This window comes from Lucilia sericata, unplaced genomic scaffold (assembly GCF_015586225.1).
Source record: "Lucilia sericata isolate MDLA Ls3-8-SP2 unplaced genomic scaffold, ASM1558622v1 Contig001090F_arrow, whole genome shotgun sequence".
Classification (NCBI taxonomy): domain Eukaryota; kingdom Metazoa; phylum Arthropoda; class Insecta; order Diptera; family Calliphoridae; genus Lucilia; species Lucilia sericata.
In genome coordinates, this window is record NW_023995065.1 from 7,347 (window position 1) to 28,824 (window position 21,478).

The 21,478-nt window shown below is 31.2% G+C and overlaps 1 protein-coding gene across 1 annotated transcript in view; it reads right to left on the reverse strand.

The window, feature by feature from the left end:
- Window positions 1–1,533: 1,533 nt before the first annotated feature.
- The window catches only part of LOC119609949 (probable serine/threonine-protein kinase fhkB), a gene marked incomplete at its 3' end in the record, with an annotated part of 33,438 nt that continues 13,493 nt past the window's right edge, over window positions 1,534–21,478 (reverse strand). Inside the window, exon 3 of the mRNA XM_037965000.1 lies at window positions 1,534–1,690. Within this exon, the coding sequence (XP_037820928.1) occupies window positions 1,534–1,690 (157 nt within the window). The remainder of the gene's footprint in view (window positions 1,691–21,478) is intronic.

The following is a 21,478-nucleotide window of genomic DNA, read 5'->3' on the forward strand; positions in this document are numbered from 1 at the left end:
TCAGTTCTAGTTCAGTTCTAGTTCAGTTCTAGTTCAGTTCTAGTTCAGTTCTAGTTCAGTTCTAGTTCAGTTCTAGTTCAGTTCTAGTTCAGTTCTAGTTCAGTTCTAGTTCAGTTCTAGTTCAGTTCTAGTTCAGTTCTAGTTCAGTTCTAGTTCAGTTCTAGTTCAGTTCTAGTTCAGTTCTAGTTCAGTTCTAGTTCAGTTCTAGTTCAGTTCTAGTCAGTTCTAGTTCAGTTCTAGTTCAGTTCTAGTTCAGTTCTAGTTCAGTTCTAGTTCAGTTCTAGTTCAGTTCTAGTTCAGTTCTAGTTCAGTTCTAGTTCAGTTCTAGTTCAGTTCTAGTTCAGTTCTAGTTCAGTTCTAGTTCAGTTCTAGTTCAGTTCTAGTTCAGTTCTAGTTCAGTTCTAGTTCAGTTCTAGTTCAGTTCTAGTTCAGTTCTAGTTCAGTTCTAGTTCAGTTCTAGTTCAGTTCTAGTTCAGTTCTAGTTCAGTTCTAGTTCAGTTCTAGTTCAGTTCTAGTTCAGTTCTAGTTCAGTTCTAGTTCAGTTCTAGTTCAGTTCTAGTTCAGTTCTAGTTCAGTTCTAGTTCAGTTCTAGTTCAGTTCTAGTTCAGTTCTAGTTCAGTTCTAGTTCAGTTCTAGTTCAGTTCTAGTTCAGTTCTAGTTCAGTTCTAGTTCAGTTCTAGTTCAGTTCTAGTTCAGTTCAGTTCTAGTTCAGTTCTAGTTCAGTTCTAGTTCAGTTCTAGTTCAGTTCTAGTTCAGTTCTAGTTCAGTTCTAGTTCAGTTCTAGTTCAGTTCTAGTTCAGTTCTAGTTCAGTTCTAGTTCAGTTTAGTTCAGTTCTAGTTCAGTTCTAGTTCAGTTCTAGTTCAGTTCTAGTTCAGTTCTAGTTCAGTTCTAGTTCAGTTCTAGTTCAGTTCATTTCTAGTTCAGTTCTAGTTCAGTTCTAGTTCAGTTCTAGTTCAGTTCTAGTTCAGTTCTAGTTTTTTGCAAAAACCTATTTTTAGTGAAAAATCAAATTTTATATGAAAATTCGAATTTTATATGAAAAATCGAATTTTTAGTGAAAAATCGAATTTTTTAGTGAAAAATCGAATTTTTGGTGAAAAATCTAATTTTTAGTGAAAAATCTAATTTTTAATGAAAAATCGAACTTTTAGTGAAAAATCGAATTTTTAGTGAAAAATCGAATTTTTAGTGAAAAATCTAATTTTTAATTAAAAATCTAATTTTTAATTAAAAATCGAATTTTTAGTGAAAAATCGAATATTTAGTGAAAATTTTAATTTCTTGTTAAAAATCGTAGTTGTAGTTAAAAGTCGAACTTTTAGTAAAAATATAAATTTTGATGAAAAATTTAAATTTTGTTGAAAATTTAATTTTTACGGAATTTAATTTTGATTGCTTCGAATATTTTATTCTGAACAAATATTTGATTATTTTTTTACTTAATTTTTTTTTAATAAAATTAACATTGAAACCAATTGGCTCTTATAACAAAATTCGGTGTCTTTATGAATTTTTAAAATATTTTTACTTACTTGGCCTTTTTTGTTGTTCCTGTATATAACGTTCTCTCGCCTGTTGTACAGCCTTTTCATTACCAACATCCAAATATTTTTGTTCGGTTAAAACTCCAGGTGCATCATTCTGCATTGAAAGTTCATTGCGATAAGGTTCATCATCAATGTAATCGTCCTGGATAAAAGTAACACAAAAATAAAAGAAATTATTAAAAATAAACAAAAAATAAAAAACAATTACAAACTTTCCTTAAACTAAAATCATTCATTTAAATTATTTATCAACTTTCGACATGTCTAATCATATTATTTATTATACTCTCTCTTTCTACTTTAAATATATCATAAAAAGATTTTCATAAGCTTTAGTTATTTTTAATAAAATTATAAATAATGAATGGTAGTAACAATTTAAAATATCCAACTATTACTAACTTGTAATTAAATCTTGTTATATACATACATACATACATAGTATACTATAGTAGTAGTAGTAGTTATGTCTATTTTGTTTACTACTTTTACTTAGTTTTTCTTAATTTCTTCATTTATTTTACTTACAATTAAATGAAAATTAAAGTTCTCTTTAGTTTCTCTGCTTAGAAGAAGAAGAAGATGAAAAACAAAAACTAGGACAATTGCCAGTGTTTGCTCAGAGAGAAATTTATGAAACCTAAATTAATTATTCCTTCTTTTTCATTTTTATAATTGCAAACACAATACCCCCAGCTCGTAACTATTATTTTATTACAACGTTGAGACGACCGACAACTGTTACCATGAACGTTTTAGTGGGGAAATGCAATTTAGTAAAAAAAAAATATAGGCGGGGAAACTGAAAAGGTTATAGAAATGCTTGTTTTATTCATTATTGAATACCAGATCAAGGGAATTTTGTAAAAGTTAATTTGGGTCCTATTAATAAAAGGTAGAAGATAGGCAGAGAAAGAACAGATAACATCTTGAATATCCGAGAAATTTTATAGTCCTGAAAAGAAAAGATCATGATCCTTATATAAAATCTTACCGTCTGTATGTTAAAAGAAACACTGAAGGAGAAACGTCCTCAAGAGTCAACTCTTTAACGTTTAGAGTAAACATTTTGCAACGAAAGCATTTTGCTCCGAAAGTCAAGACTGAGCGTTTAAATTACCCTGTCTAAGGGAAATTGTGACCTGACCTTCTTGGACTATTCGAATTTTATCGTCTCGTAATACCTACATCACAGGAGCTCCGACTTCATTACCAATTACCAAGGGAAATCGTGATCTTCGTGGACTATTCTTTAATGTTTACCAATCATACGATATATGAACGTCAGATAGCCTGATCGTGGAAGTTTAAAAGAGAAACTGAGTCAGTGGTTTCCTCACCGTATCTATTCGCGATCGAGTCTAGTCGTTTTGTAATCAAATTTAAGACAATCGTTTCGGCATACACTTAATCAACACTCGTACGTCGTATGAACTTCGGATGGAAACCGAGTAGTTGTTTCCTCATGGTGCGTAAGGAAAATTATCAATTTTGCGGCCCTCTCTTTAACGTTTCGTGATCAATTTTGAAAAGATCAGTATGCGAATCAACTCCAGATAAGTTGGCTACATCAAAGTTGTTCCTTAAAGAGTTCAGAAAAATACGAAACAGTCAATTACACTTCGTCTGTAAGATAGCTTGAAACTTGGATCCGCATTGAATCAAGAGGTTAGTCTAAAGAAGAATGAATGAAAGCTTTTGTAAGTGTTGTCAATTTGGGAACGTCTAAGCTACATGAAAGAGTATAGCTTAAACCGAAAGAGTCGATACTCTATCGTGATCAAGTTTTGAAACTTTCGCTGTACTTAACTCGGAACTTTCTTTATGTGTTAAAGATCTAATGAAATTCAGACTTCAATGCCATAAAAGAGTCCAGATGAACGCGAAACAGTCAATTACACTTCGTCTGTAAGATTTAGAACTTTCAGAAGCTTTAATTTACCGTATATTGCTTTGAAACTTGGATCCCCATTGAATCAAGAGCTTTCAATCGAAATAACAATGTATTAAAGCTTTTGTAAGTGTTGCCATAAGGGAAAGTCTAAGATACGTAAAAGAGTTTAGATGAAAACAAAAGAGTTGATACTCTATCGTGATCAAGTTTGAAACTTTCGCTGTCCTTAACTCTGAACTTTCTGTATATGTTGAGGACCTCAGTGTAATAAAAGAGTCTAGAAGAACACGAACAGTTAATTACACTTCGTTTGTAAGATTTAGAACTTTCAAAAGCTTCAATTAGCCGAATATTGCTTTGAAACTTGTATCCGCATTGAATCAACAGCTTTCAATCGAAATAACAATGGATTCAAGCTTTTGTAAGTGTTGTCAATTAGGGAACGTCTAAGATATATGAAAGAGTGTAGATGAAACCAAAAGAGTCGATACTCTATCGTTAACAAGATTTGAAACTTTCGCTGTCTTTAACTCGGAACTTTCTTAGTGTGTTCAGGATCTAATGGAGAGAGGACCTCAAAGTTTATAGCAACAGATATGACTCTTTGTTGGATGAATGATTTCGATTCCCAAAAGACATCTTCGTTGTGATAGGAAATGCGAAGGACTACTTATCGTTCGCTTGAACTTGGACTTTCGAAGTCTTGAATTCTTCAAATCGGGACATACGTTTGCACCATTAGAAACAGTAGTTTATAATTTGTCCCTTTTTTAGCTAACTTCCTCTCTTGGCCTCGTACCTTTATTGTATATGAATACAGTGGACGTCCAATAGTACGTATACTCTTTATTACGAATATCCAATAATACGAATGGCAAAATTGTTGCATTGTCTACTCTATAGTACGAATAAAGTCACAATTTTTCTGTTCGATAGTACGAATAACGCATTTTTTATGGGAATTTTGGTTTTATTTACGTATGAATGAAGTTTTTATTTTTTTATTTCGGTATCATTCACCTTAAGCTCAGTAATTTTGAAGTTTTTTTGTATTTATTACAAGTGTTTTGTATTTTTAAAAATCCTATACACACAATTTACTGCATGTATATTTACAAGTCAACAATTATTTAGTATTATTAATTTATTTTATTGGAATTTTGATGACCCAAGAGAAGAAATTAAATTGGATGATAACGACAATGAGGAAAGTATTTTATTAGTTCCCGACAATAACTCTGCTGAGAACAATATAAGCCTCAAAAGCGCTGTTATTGAAAAAGCCGTAAGAATCATTTTACAATGTAATAAACATCGATGTTAAATGATGGATTTTTTAATAAGTAAAATGATATTTATATACATATGTATGTATGAACTGTTAATTTTGAAAGTAGTGTGACTCCACATTCCAAACAATGGGTTTAAGGATAACTATTCCAATTTTTAAGAGAAAATTATAAGTTAGAGAATTGTGGTATATTCCATTCAAGTTTCTAATAAAAGTTTTATGTAATCTGAACATTTTAATACATTTTAGAACACATATGTAAATTGCAAATTGTCTTTGGCACACATCTTTTTAAAAACATTAAAATTTAAAACCTTCTACATATATCTCATTTCAACCATTGGACTCACGATACTTTCAAAATTAACAATTCATATACGTAAATATGTCCCTTTTATGCCTGTTTATGTACAAGAAATTTATTTAAAATAATACACATTTATTATATTTTGTTCCGTTATGTAATTTTTCATGAAAAATAAAACAAAAATAAATAAAATCCAATATTTTATGTGTATTATTTGAATTTAAACATACAAAATGTGTTGTTCAATAATACGAATTTTTCGGTATTACGAAAGGGCCTGACACTATATAATTCGTACTAGTGGACGTCCACTGTATTTCCTTAATTTAATACTTGGCTACAGAAGCATAAAAAAGTTGGAATTTTTTGTTTCTCGTTTTTGTTTTGTTTTTTTGCTAAAATGTCACATTGCTTTAAGCTGCCGCTATTCGCATGCACTTCCGGCAAGAAAATTCACGTAAAAATAATCATAAAAAAAGAGTTTTTATTCTAAATTTTTATCAAGGATAAAACTTTCCTGTACTAAACAAAAAAATATAAATAAAGGAATAAAATAATAAAGAAAAAGTGAGTCAAGTAAAAAATTGTATTAAATTACTGGCTTCCTTTAAAATAAAAGAAACGTTTACAAAAAAAATAAGAAAAAACAACAAATTTTATTGTTATAAATTTTTATTAAATTTTATTTTAATTCTAATAATAACTAACAGCTATAATAATATGGTTATTATGTAAATTATATGCAAAAAAAAAACATTTTACAAATTTGTTAAAATATCTAATTGAAATTCTAATAGATTATTGTTTGCTTGTTTATGGTTCAACACCTACTACCGATTTCTTAACTGACTTTTTGCTTCTTTTACAACCAAAGTTGTAAAAACAATTATTATTAACTATTTTCAATAAACTGCGCCTAAAAACGCCTTCTCGCTTCAACCATATATGTGTATGTATGTTTTTCAAGTATTTACGAGTATTTAGAATAAAATTATTTCAATATGTTAAAAAAAAAGAAAAGAACACAAAGTTTGTAAATCTAAATCAATCACTGTCGAATACATGCATATAGTACGCTGTCTTTTTTATGCAATTGCGGGTCCAAGTTCAAATTTAAGACCTAGATTTGTTAAGGCATAAGCTTAATTGCAAAGAAATAGCGCTGTTTTAAGCCCAGTGGAAAATTAAGAGGACTTTTAAAGCTAAAAACATTTTCACAAATTTTTCGAAATCGAGATCTAAAATTTGCCACTATGCTAATCTAAAGTATAATCTAGTCTAAGTCAAATTTGAAGTATATGGTGCTGTCTATACTCTAATCTATAGTGTAGTCTGTAATCTGTTCTAGTTTATAGTCTAGTCTAGTCTATAATCTTGTCTTTAGCATAGTCTATAATCTAGTCTATAGCATGGTCTAAAGTCTAGCTTATAGTGCAGATTAAAGTCTAGCTATTAGTCTAGTCTATAGTATAGTCTATCCTCTATTCAAATCTATAGCATAGTCTATAATTTAGTGAATAGTCTAGTCTATAACTTAGTCTATAGTCTAGTCTATAGTCTAGTCTATAGTCTAGTCTAGTCTAGTCTAGTCTATAGTCTAGTCTATAGTCTAGTCTATAGTCTAGTCTATAGTCTAGTCTATAGTCTAGTCTATAGTCTAGTCTATAGTCTAGTCTATAGTCTAGTCTATAGTCTAGTCTATAGTCTAGTCTATAGTCTAGTCTATAGTCTAGTCTATAGTCTAGTCTATAGTCTAGTCTATAGTCTAGTCTATAGTCTAGTCTATAGTCTAGTCTATAGTCTAGTCTATAGTCTAGTCTATAGTCTAGTCTATAGTCTAGTCTATAGTCTAGTCTATAGTCTAGTCTATAGTCTAGTCTATAGTCTAGTCTATAGTCTAGTCTATAGTCTAGTCTATAGTCTAGTCTATAGTCTAGTCTATAGTCTAGTCTATAGTCTAGTCTATAGTCTAGTCTATAGTCTAGTCTATAGTCTAGTCTATAGTCTAGTCTATAGTCTAGTCTATAGTCTAGTCTATAGTCTAGTCTATAGTCTAGTCTATAGTCTAGTCTATAGTCTAGTCTATAGTCTAGTCTATAGTCTAGTCTATAGTCTAGTCTATAGTCTAGTCTATAGTCTAGTCTAGTCTATAGTCTAGTCTATAGTCTAGTCTATAGTCTAGTCTATAGTCTAGTCTATAGTCTAGTCTATAGTCTAGTCTATAGTCTAGTCTATAGTCTAGTCTATAGTCTAGTCTATAGTCTAGTCTATAGTCTAGTCTATAGTGTAGTCTATAGTCTAGTCTATAGTCTAGTCTATAGTCTAGTCTATAGTCTAGTCTATAGTCTAGTCTATAGTCTAGTCTAGTCTATAGTCTAGTCTATAGTCTAGTCTATAGTCTAGTCTATAGTCTAGTCTATAGTCTAGTCTATAGTCTAGTCTATAGTCTAGTCTATAGTCTAGTCTATAGTCTAGTCTATAGTCTAGTCTATAGTCTAGTCTATAGTCTAGTCTATAGTCTAGTCTATAGTCTAGTCTATAGTCTAGTCTATAGTCCAGTCTATAGTCTAGTCTATAGTCCAGTCTATAGTCTAGTCTATAGTCTAGTCTATAGTCTAGTCTATAGTCTAGTCTATAGTCTAGTCTAGTCTAGTCTATAGTCTAGTCTATAGTATAGTCTATAGTCTAGTCTATAGTCTAGTCTATAGTCTAGTCTAGTCAAGTCTATAGTCTAGTCTAGTCTATGGTCTAGTCTATAGTCTAGTCTGTAGTCTAGTCTATAGTTTGGTCTTAAGTCTATTCCATAGTCTAGCTTATATACTAGTCTATAGTCTAGTTTATTGTCTAGTCTGTAGTATAGTCCGTAGACTTTTCTATATTTTACAAAAAAGAACATTTTGTAATTAGTAGTTAAAAAACTCCGGAAATATCACTGATATGCTTATTACTTAGTACGTAGTTACTACCTAAACTGAAATGTAATGAGTATTTCACTTCTACAAACTATCTCTTGATGTTCTATTGCTGACATGACATTACATTACAGATAAAAGTCAAGCCCTATAAAACTGACAGCCTAGAAAATATATACCTTACTAGGATATACATAAATTATCATTTACTATACCACTATTTCCATAGTAAATATGTATATTTTGTCGTCAATTTATTTTCGTTAAGTGTCCCCACAGTTGTCATATAAATTTAGGTCACTTCATTACCAATTAGTATTTAAAGACATATTTGAATACTTAAAATAAAGTTTCACAATTCACATTAGACAGATAGATAGACCGATAGTACGATCGATAGACAGACATACATACATCACGTATCTTTTATTTGTGTGTTTTTTTTCTCTTATATATTTATGCCAATTTTAAGAGAAACTTGTCAATAAATTTTTTTACAATCATTTAATGTGATCCTTAACCGAAATGAGTGTCACACAGTGTCAGCTATTTAGGTGTGGTTGACTAGTTGACTGAATATTTCTTTGGCTATTTCTTAATATTTCTGCAAACAAAAACAAAACACCAAAATTTTCAAATCAAATTAATATTTGCATTTTTTGGAAAATAAATTAGAATAAGCATTTTTAATTGCCTTTAAAAAAATTGTTTATGCAGGAATATATTTAGAGATATGTACATACTTCGGAATTCTCTGAGTACCCTGCAGATCACGAAGGCTCGACTTTATGTGATCGAATAATTTTGTTCACCATTAGCAAGATCATTTAGCCTTAAAATTAATCTTTTGTAAACTTTTATTGAACACTGATCACTGCTACCTTTCGGCAAGATCATTTTAGTTTTCATTTCAATATCAGTTTTTCTTGCAGTTTTGATCGTTAGTCTCATTTCAATATTATCTGCTGATATTGACCCTACTGATCTCTAGTGACTTGGGAACATCGTCTTCATATGATCGTATGATATCGATGATCGCTTTTTACTCTTAAACGAGATCATTAGTCTTACGTTCATATGATTTTGATCGTATGATATCGATGATCGATTTTTACTTTTTGACGTGATCATTAGTCTTACGTTCATATGATTTTGAAGCCACTTTTTGTCTTTTAAACTTATCTAAGCGGATACTTTTCCCATTTTCAGAACTGCGGGGCAACTTCTGTTATCCCGTTTTTCAATCCCTATAAAACACACGCTCTAATGTGACGTGATTCGTTCTATGGTGGTGTTAAAAGTGTTTCGCTACTTTCAGACGGATTTAACAACCATCCATTCATGGCCAGACACACACAAAAAACATACATCTATAGAATATATTGGAACATTGTCATCATAAAAAATAATCGGATTAAAAGGATTATGTTTTTATGTCTCTCTCTGTGTGTGTGTGGTGTGATGCAGTCAAGCCATTTAGCAACTGATTCTTTTTTTTGCTCATATACACGCTTTGAACTAAAATTCCTGTACATCGTGCTATTCTTTGCATGATTTTATATTTGTTGAAGTTTTTCTTTTTTTGTATTCTTTGCACAAAATCCTACTTTATTATCTTTTGTTTGTCATTTATTCAGTTATTCTTTATGTTTGTTAGCTGTTAGAAGTTTAAATTTTGAAAAAAAGTTATATTGTTTGTTGCTTTCAATTTTGTAGTCGAAGTTTTAAGTCGTTCATAGAGATAAGTTTTAAAAATTTAAAAAAAGAATGATGAATGTTCTTTTGTGAAATTCATTTAAATCAGGGCTTAAGTCGCACATGTTTCATTTGATCAGTTCCGAAACGATTTTGCATGCAAATTGATTGAATGTTGCACATAAACGATCTGCTAATGGATCAAGAAATATAAATACCATGTTATTGGCTATTAAATAGGGAAAATTTTGATTTCATAACTTCGCTAGGAATAGTGACATGGAAATCAGCAGATGGGAGATAGATATGATCGCAATTTTGCATGCGCATTGATTCGATGTTGCACATGCTCGATCTGAATCTCATGTTATTGGCTATTAAATAGGAAGAATTTGATTTCATTTCGCTTAAATGAACGCTTAGAAGAAATGATCTTGTCAACCAGTTATAGTGACATCGAAATTAGCAGATCAGAGATAGATATTTCTAATGATCGCGCTAAGGAAAAGGGTGATATTTCGCTTAAATTCTAGCGAAAACAAAGGTAATAGTGGCATTGAAATTAGCTGATCATATGATCGTGATCGTTATCGATATTTTGACTATAAAATGAGTCATCATAAATAAACGTTTAAAAAAAATGGTCTTGCCAATGGTCTCCGACATATCATATGAGAAAGTGATCATGATCATTATGTATAAGAATAAGGTTTTATAAGACTATTTTACTGACAATTAATACGCAAAACTTGATGTAATCAGTTCACATAAATGAAAGTTTCGAACGAAAACAGTGACATCGAAATCAACAGATCATGGATTAACAAGAACAGTGATCACATGAAATGGAATAGTGCACTACGTCTTTTTAGTCATTCACACTAACGGCAAAAAAGACAACGAAATCGGCGCATCATATAAAGATGAAATCGTGAGAGATATGCTTAAAAACTAGAATAACGAAACCGGAGAGTGACATGATCTTTGTAAGATAGAACCAATGATTACTCCGAAATATAAAAGTTATCTTTTTGTTTATGCGATTCAATTCCTTGATCTTGAGGAAATAACAGAACAAGGCCTCGAAATCAATCTATTATAGAAAGATAAGATTAATGATCGCGCTAAAAAGTGATCAATGTTCTCTTCTTAGTTTTGGTTATCAAATCATTACGGAAACTTAGCTTAGACAAATGGAAGAGAGCAATGGCATTAAAATCTGCCGATCATATAAAAAAATACTAAAGATCTCGCTGTGAGGATACAGGGATCTTATAACTTCATGGAAACAATGGGAACTAACTTTAAAATCAGCAGATTATAGGTAATGATCGCGCCAAGCTGTGATTACAGTGTATTTTTCCTAGTTTTGACATACGAATCACGACGGTATTAAGTCGAGATCAATATTCATAAATGCGATAAAATGAATGCTGATGAACCCGCCATGGGGACGCAGTGATCTTCTAATCTCATTGCGTTCAAACAACCGATTATAGAAGATTATTGATCGCGCCAAATAGTGATCAATGTTGACTATGGGGATAGAGTGATCTTATAAATTCTTGGAAACAATGGGAACTAACCTTAAAATTAGAAATAAGAGATTAATGATCACTCCAAATAGTGATCACAGTGTCATCTTCCTAGTTTTGGTATACGAATCACGACGGTATTAATTTGTAATCAATATTCATAAATGCGATTAAATGAAAGCTTAGGCAAATGAAAGGGAACAATGACATAACAATTTGCCGATCATAAGAAAAAAAGGATGATGATGATCGCCATGGGGACAAAGTGATCTTCTAAACTCATTGCATTCAAATGATCGTGCGGATACAACATTACAATTGCTTCGATAGCAAACGATTATAGAAAGATAAGTTTATTGATCGCGCCAAATAGTGATCAATGTTGTCTTCTTAGTTTTGATCTTCTAACCATGAATGAATTAAATGCGACCAATATTCATGAATACTCGTAAATGAACTGTTAGACAAATGAAAGGCAACAAGTTTATTAAAATCTGCCGATCAAGAAAAGACTAATGATCTCACCTTGAAGAGGTCATCAGTGATCTTCTAAACTCCGTGGTTAAATTTCAATAGAATACCTTGCGCTCAAATGATCTCAGGCTTCAAAATCAACCGATTATATAACTATTAAATAAGTGATCACTCCAAAGGGGAACAATGATCAAGATTATTTTCCTAGTTTTCCAACTACACCAGTATTCCTGGCGATCAATATTTATAAATGCGTTTAAATGAAAGGAACAATGGCTTTCAAATCAGCCGATCATATTAAGAAAGATCTTGCCAAAGGTTGCATAAGAGATACCTTGAACATTTTAAATGTAACGATAAAAAATTATGATTTGAGCTTCGAGTGATGTCATGTCTGTGAAACTGTGATCAGTAAAGAGATAACGTGGCCTATTTGTAAATGCATTTGTATGAACTATATATATTTCCTGTTGCATTTTTTGATGTACTTCAATAGAAGAGGAACTTTTATTTAAACAATAAACAGAATTTTTAAAAATAGAGGTATTTCTCTGAATTATTAGTAATTTTTGCTTACGCTTGGAATTTTTTAGGAAAAACTTTTTTTAAATAAAGATAGCTAATGTGCATGCGGTCACCCAACTTCATTAATTTCATATTAAAATCGTTTAATTATTCAACTTTAAAAAATCTAGAACAAACTAATATCAAAATGCTGACTTTAAGCATAGAAATCCCAATCCCAATTTAAAACTACTATTTCAAATTAATTTATGAAATTTAAACTTTTTTATGATTATTTGTAGTCTCACAACCAATTAAACAACACACACTAAATCATAATAATTTTCAACATCCACCACCAGACGACACCCATAACAATTAGTTTTATTAAAATACTTTATTAAACAATTAAAGCTAATTGTGATTTAATAAAAACCACTTACTCCATCCATTCCATTTCCATTACAACGAGTAAAATTTGAATAATAATTATTTCAAACCCAAATGCATTTACAACAAATTGTAACAACACATTATTATATTTAGATCGATTTAAATAATTTTCACAAGAATTAACAAGATTACGAATACGATTGAGAAGGAAAGCATTTCTGAATACCACTTGAGATTGCTATTAAATGAAATGGTTCGTATCAAATGAAATGTTTATGTGTGTGTTTATAAATATGTATGTATCTGTCTTATCAGTCAGTGTTTTATAAATAAATAAGTTCATCTAAATAAAAAATATGTACAAGTTATACGAAAACTGAAAGTAGTCATCATCATCATCATAAATTCTGACAAAGTTCAAGTACGACAGACGGACAAGCAGACTGACTGACAGTATTGATAACTGCAAATAATCAATAAATTTTATAACAGTTTATTTTATTGACAATATAGGAAATTTTGTTTGGGGAACTTATTGTTTTTTTTTCTTATTAAAAAACTGCAATTGTACAGTTTTTATACAAATATGTTGTTACAACAAAATTTTTAGTTTTGGGATTCACTGAAAAAATTGCATTAACGTAATCGTTTTATTTTAGAGTTGAAATTAATGACAATGCTAGGGACTAGACTATACACTAGATCATAAACTAGACTATAAACTAGACTATAGACTAGATTATAAACTAGACTAGACTATAGACTAGACTGTAGACTAGACTATAACCTAGACTATAACCTAGACTATAGACTAGACTATAAACTAGACTATAGACAAGACTATAGACTAGACTATAGACTAGACAATAGACTAGACTATAGACTAGACAATAGACTATAGACTAGACTATAGACTAGACTATAGACTAGACTATAGACTAGAATATAGACTAGACTATAGACTAGACTATAGACTAGACTATAGACTAGACTATAGACTAGACTATAGACTAGACTATAGACTAGACTATAGACTAGACTATAGATAGACTATAGACTAGACTATAGACTAGACTATAGACTAGACTATAGACTAGACTATAGACTAGACTATAGACTAGACTATAGACTAGACTATAGACTAGACTATAGACTAGACTATAGACTAGACTATAGACTAGACTATAGACTAGACTATAGACTAGACTATAGACTAGACTATAGACTAGACTATAGACTAGACTAGACTAGACTATAGACTAGACTAGACTAGACTATAGACTAGACTATAGACTAGACTATAGACTAGACTATAGACTAGACTATAGACTAGACTATAGACTAGACTATAGACTAGACTATAGACTAGACTATAGACTAGACTATAGACTAGACTATAGACTAGACTATAGACTAGACTATAGACTAGACTATAGACTAGATAGACTAGACTATAGACTAGACTATAGACTAGACTATAGACTAGACTATAGACTAGACTATAGACTAGACTATAGACTAGACTATAGACTAGACTATAGACTAGACTATAGACTAGACTATAGACTAGACTACAGACTAGACTATAGACTAGACTATAGACTAGACTATAAACTAGACTATAGACAAGACTATAGACTAGACTATAGACTAGACAATAGACTAGACTATAGACTAGACAATAGACTATAGACTAGACTATAGACTAGACTATAGACTACTATAGACTAGACTATAGACTAGAATATAGACTAGACTATAGACTAGACTATAGACTAGACTATAGACTAGACTATAGACTAGACTATAGACTAGACTATAGACTAGACTATAGACTAGACTATAGAGTAGACTATAGACTAGACTATAGACTAGACTATAGACTAGACTATAGACTAGACTATAGACTAGACTATAGACTAGACTATAGACTAGACTATAGACTAGACTATAGACTAGACTATAGACTAGACTATAGACTAGACTATAGACTAGACTATAGACTAGACTATAGACTAGACTATAGACTAGACTATAGACTAGACTATAGACTAGACTATAGACTAGACTATAGACTAGACTATAGACTAGACTATAGACTAGACTATAGACTAGACTATAGACTAGACTATAGACTAGACTAGACTAGACTAAGACTATAGACTAGACTATAGACTAGACTATAGACTAGACTATAGACTAGACTATAGACTAGACTATAGACTAGACTATAGACTAGACTATGACTAGACTATAGACTAGACTATATATACTAGACTATATATACTAGACTATATATACTAGACTATATATACTAGACTATATATACTAGACTATATATACTAGACTTTATATACTAGACTATATATACTAGACTATATATACTAGACTATATATACTAGACTATATATACTAGACTATATATAGTATATATAGTCTAGTATATAGTCTAGTATATATTATATACTAGACTATATATACTAGACTATATATACTAGACTATATATACTAGACTGTATATACTAGACTATATATACTAGACTATATATACTAGACTATATATACTAGACTATATATACTAGACTGTATATACTAGACTATATATACTAGACTATATATACTAGACTGTATATACTAGACTATATATACTAGAATATAGACTAGACTATAGACTAGACTATAGACTAGACTATAGACTAGACTATAGACTAGATTATAGACTATTTACTGGAGATTATACTAGACTTTAGACTATAGGTCGATCCAGAAGGTTCTTGGATTATTTATTAATAAAATTTTATTATTAAGAACTTCCTTCCTCTCACTATTCAGTTCAGGGCCTCACACATGGAAACTGCAACTACAATATGCAAAATAACCTTAATCGAAATACTGCATCTAACAAATGTTGATTTTCACACTTTCCAAATATGTTCACAACAAAGTGTAGTTTAATGCTAAAGTTTATCGAAAACCACATTGTTTCTAATGGTTTTTACGTGTTTCTGGATTAGTTTTTTTTTCAATTTCATTTTAAACAAAAAAATAATTTCAAACTTGTATATGTATATTTTTTTTTCCTATTTATGCCCATAAAGTTTCCTTATTTATGCTCGTAAATCGTATAATTATAAACGTTGTGCATATTTTTGTTTTTATTTATTTTTTTTTTCTTTGTAAATTAATACTTTTGTATCATGTTTGGAAACAATTATTAATTATATGGGGCGCAGGCGCCTAATAAAATTACCATAACAATTTTAATTTTTACCAATAACGGATTAAAAATTTACAAAGACGAGTAAACAGCAACAAAACAAACAATAAACATTAAACGGTTGCATACGCAATTATATATTTAGATACTGGTATTAATATGCATTTAAATAGTTAGTTTGTGTGTCTATGCACTTGTACTTGCAAATAGTACAATGAATGCGTTGAATGCATGTGGATTTATAGATAAAAAGAAACAAACCAAACAGACTATTATTGTACACATGTATGTATGTATGTTTGCCTTTTTTATATATGGCTAATGCCAAAGATTGAAAGAACAGATTGTAAAGTGTTGGCGAGATCCATACTTGGATCTCCCTAATCGTAAATAGTAAATAGTAAATGTAAATGTTTATGCTGCGTGCCGGAAATAAAATAATTGTCTCCCTCTTTTCCTTTTCGTAACAAACAAAAACCCCTTGGTGTGCTGGCGTTTTTATCTGATTAGATGGGAATTGTGATCTTCATTTTATGTCTGCAGTAATCAGAGTCGGGATGCGCCAATTGTTGAAATTAATTCAGAAAATTAACATTTTGGCACTTTAAATGAAGGGAATTGCGACTAAATTTTCCAGAAGTTTCCGTAAAGTAAGACCCATATAGTTCCATGTATTCAATAACTAACAAGTAAGAAAGTATAGTCGGGCGTGGCCGACCATATGATACCCTACACCAGTTATGAATATTAAATGTGATTTATTTTTCATAATAAAGCATTTATCTTCAATATTCCCTTGTTCCGATACATTTAAGCAATTTATGGATGAAAAACTAATTTTCTGAAAGAGACTTTACATGGGGGCTAGGGGCAAATATGGACCAAGCCCGATAAAATTTTGTAAATATATTTATATTTACATAATGTTTTATTGTGCTAAATTTCATCGCGATATTTGTGTTTATAAGTTAATTTGGGACATTCAAGTAATTTTCTGAAGGGGACTTTGTATGGGAGCTAGGGTCAAATGGGGCCCGATCTTTATGAAATTTGGCAGGGTCATCCAGACTTCTATAAAACTTAGTTGTGCGCATTTTATCGATATATCTGTATATTTAACATAATTATGAGCTCAAAAGCCCTTTTCGGGGGGTTCTGTTCTATGGGGGCTAGGTGAAATAATGGACCGATTTTAATCATTTTCAATAGACTTCGTCCTTGGGTCAAATAAAACGTGCGTGCCAAATTTCATCCAATTATCTTAAAAATTGCGACCTGTACCTTGCGCACAAGGTTTACATGGACAGCCAGCCAGCCTGCCAGACGGACGGACGGACATAGCTTAATCGACTCAGAAAACGATTCTAAGCCGATTGGTATACTTTAAGGTGGGTCTAGGATAAATATTTTTGTATGTTACAAACATCAGCACAAATCCAATATACCCTCCCCACTAAAGTGGTGTAGGGTATAACTAGTCTACAGTCTAGATTATAATATGGTTTAAAGTCTAATCTGTAATCTAGTCTAAAGTCCAGTCAGTAGTCTAGTCTCGTCCATAGGTACTGAATATAGATCAGAACGAATTTGCAGGTTGATATTGTTGTGTGTGAATCGTTAGATTAAAAGATTAATCAATTAGTTTCTACTATCATAGATGATCGTTATGTCAGGTTATCGTTCCTCGATCATACGAAACATGACTCTTCTCTTGCTGATCATTCCACACTCAAATAAATTATATTTGCTGTCAATAAAACGAATCAAGTATTGGATCCATCAAGTGATTTGGAATGATTTCACAAATTTAGATGAAAATATCTCAATTTTCAGTTTGAAGATCGATTTAAGATCGATTTGAGCAAAATCAAAATTATAAAATTAAGACAAATTTTAAGTTTAGAAGTCAAACTCCTATAAAACACTTTAAATTATTTTCCAGTTACCAAATATATATATTCATTCAATTCAATTGTTCACTAGGGAATAAATAAATAAATATTCCCATATGTACTTGAATATAGATTACTCTCCCTTAAGTCCCTTGACACTCAAAATGTACTACACTTCTTCAAAGGTAGACATTTAATAACATTATGTAATATTATTATATTATTATTGTTAAAAAGTTGGTGACATATTTTTAAGCCGATGCACTACCTTATAAGTACCTTCAACCTAAAACTTCTTCTGCACCGAAATAAACAAGAAATGCTCATTAGTAGAAACAAAGTCATTATACACGTAAAATAAAAAAAAAAAAAACATTGTAATAACAATCATAAATTTTAAACGATAATTACACAATCATCAGCCAAAAAAATATAAATAAACAAATTCATGTAAATGATATGTTCGTATGAATGAACGAATGAATGACTCACTGACCAACTGAATTATATTCAATGAAAAGTTAAAGTCATTGATAAATGATTTTTTGGTTTCACTAGTCATTTCGTAGGACCACTTTAAAATTGTACCCAATCAACTTGTTGATAAACATGTCAAACATTTGTTTATATTTTTTAAATGAATTTTTAGAATTAAATATACTAGAAAACCAGTGAAAGTCATTAGTCTTTGAAGGAGATGATTTTTATTATTAAGTGTTTGTGGGTGGTGTCTTTGATCACGTAGTTTGTATATACTAGACTATAGAATATAGACTAGACTATATACTAGACTTTAGACTAGCCTATGGACTAGACTATATACTAGACTATAGACTTGACTATAGACTAGACTATAGACTAGACTATAGACTAGACTATAGACTAGACTATAGACTAGACTATAGACTAGACTATAGACTAGACTATAGACTAGACTATAGACTAGACTATAGACTAGACTATAGACTAGACTATAGACTAGACTATAGACTAGACTATAGACTAGACTATAGACTAGACTATAGACTAGACTAGACTATAGACTAGACTATAGACTAGACTATAGACCCCTTGAGATCGCTGATGAACTGGCTATCAAGATGAAGAGGATGAATCATCCTATTTGTTATTAGCGTTCTTGAATCAAGCACGCATCTAGCTTGATTTTAGAATATATCTGTAATTAATTTACTAGAACTAAGTTAAGTACGGACAAATGAATTCTTTTTTGAAAGTAATTTCCTAATTTATAAAATTATTGGTACCCTACACTTGATCCTAAAACAAAAGGAAATCTATTGCAAACATATAGTTTTCTTTCTTTTGTTAAATTAAAACTTCTTTAAAAGGAAAAACTAAATATTAAAGCAAATATTGGCACTTGGCCAAAAAACCAACAATATGCGGAAAATATATGAAAAAAAAAACTCTCACACCCATGAAGTTTTCTTTTTTTCCTTTATATTCAAAAATTCTTCTCTTGCTTTCAACGACTAACTATAAATTAAATTTATTTAAAATTTAATTGTGAATACAAAAAAAAAAAAAAAAAAAAAAAAAAAAACAAGTAGGAAAGTATAGTCGGGCATGGCCGACCATATAATACCCTACACCATGAGTATATTTTAAAAATTTTAATTTTTCACAAAGAAACTTTTATGTTACATTTTACCTTAATTCCAAAGTATTTAAGCAATTTATTGATAAAAAACAAATTTTCTAAATGAGGCTTTATATATGAGTATAGGTCAAACATGGGCCGATCCTCATTAAATTTGGGAAAAGGATATATTGTTAAATAATAGTTAATTATGTTGCGTTTCATTGCGATACAAATGATTACAAGTCGATTTTAGACGTTTAAGACATTTTTTGAAGGGGGGTTTGTATGGGGGCTAGGGTCAAATAAGGGCCGATCATCACGAAAATCTGCAGTGTCGTTTATACTTATATAAAACTTATTTGTGCCAATTTTTAGAGAGATAATAGCATATTTGACGTAATTATGGCATAAAAAGCCCAAATCGGGAGGTACGGTTGTATGGGGGCTAGGTGAAATAATGGACCGATTTCAACCATTTTCAATAGGCTTCGTCCTTGTGCCAAAAAACATGCTTGATCCAAATTTCATCAAATTATCTTGAAAATTGCGGCCTGTACCTTGCGCACAAGGTTTACATGGACAGCCAGCCAACCGGACAGACGGACGGACGGACGGACATGTCTTAATCGACTCAAAAAGTGATTCTGAGTCGATCGGTTTACTTAAAGGTGGAGGACCAATATTTTTGTGTGTTACAAACATCAGCACAAACGTATAATACCCTCCCCACTATAGTGGTGTAGGGTATAACTACGAAAAGAAATAGAATTTGTTTATTCTTCACATTCTCATGTCTGATATAGTGTTTATAAGAACAAAAAAAAAATGAATTGTTTGCTGCTGATTTGTGGCCACCACAAATATAGTTGCTATTGTTGTTGGAGTTTTATTTTTGCTCGATTTTTCTTTAAAGACCATAAACAATTAAAGTTTTTCCTTTTTACAAATGATACAGATCATTTGTAGCGACATGGGGTCATTTGTTTAAGTCAAATACAGCTGACCTATAAGGGGATTTGTGAATGATCAGTTTGAAATATTTAAACAGCTAAATAAATTTCACAATACAGATCCAAAGATAAATTGTTTATATGTGTGTAGATTATCAAGGAAACATTGACTAATTTGCATAAAATTACAAAGTATTGTAAGTAATTTTCCCCAGTTATACATGTCTTCCTATACTTTGTATATAAACATATACATACATCTAGTACTTGTAAGAGTCCCCAAGCAATCAGATTGGTGTGACTGTTTAGCTATTTCCCTTCAATGTCACTAATTACTTACTATTAAACGTTCCCTGATATGTTGTTCATACATACAATAACTCTATAGTATGTATGACAACAACTTGCCACAGAAGATAACGACTAGTATTAAACCTGTCTGTGGACACAAATACATCACTTGCAATTTTCTCATAATAATTCTTGCAGAATTGATGCAGCCAGCAACCAGTATTTGTGCATCTGTGTGGTCGCTTAGTTGGTCGGCCAAGAGCCGCCCCAATTATGTACAAGTACGCATTGTAATGTTGCTTCGAGTACGTGTACCCGTATTTGTGTCTCGGATGCCAACAGCAATTCAATAAAAGTGAAACCATCACTTTTTTTTTTTTTTTTGAAACGAAAACGGCAAAAAACACTTGTAGATTTTGCTCTATACTTCAGCGAGAAGAGGTTTTTAAGCTTTATATGTAGTTCAGATTGGGATTTTCAATACCCTCCACCATCAGCAGTGGTGTTAGAGGTTATATATATAAGTTTGTCATTCGGTGGGCAACATTGAGAAATATTCTTTTGAGGTCCAACTTCTAAGTCGATTTAGCTAAGTCTGTTCACCGCTGATCGAACGACAAAGTGCCAGGGAAATGAATGTCGAGAGCTTTACTTGAACACCTGTCGTGTTGACCTATTTCAGGGCGGTCCGGTCCAGTGTACGTGCACTTTGCTCAAGTATTTGAGCTATCTAATCTCTGACTTCATCTGTCCCGTTGCTCAACTTCCGAGATGCAAACCACGCAGATGGGATGGCTCTGTTGAGTCGGCACTAGCACCTAAAGACGTAACCGGTAGACCGAAATACGAATCCATCAAATAAGCCGAGACTTTTTTCTTTTTCTGGTATGAACAGAGTTTACTCTGAACATACCTGGACAAGGAACATCAATCAACACACTCATAAGAGAACATCTTTCGACCGACTCACTC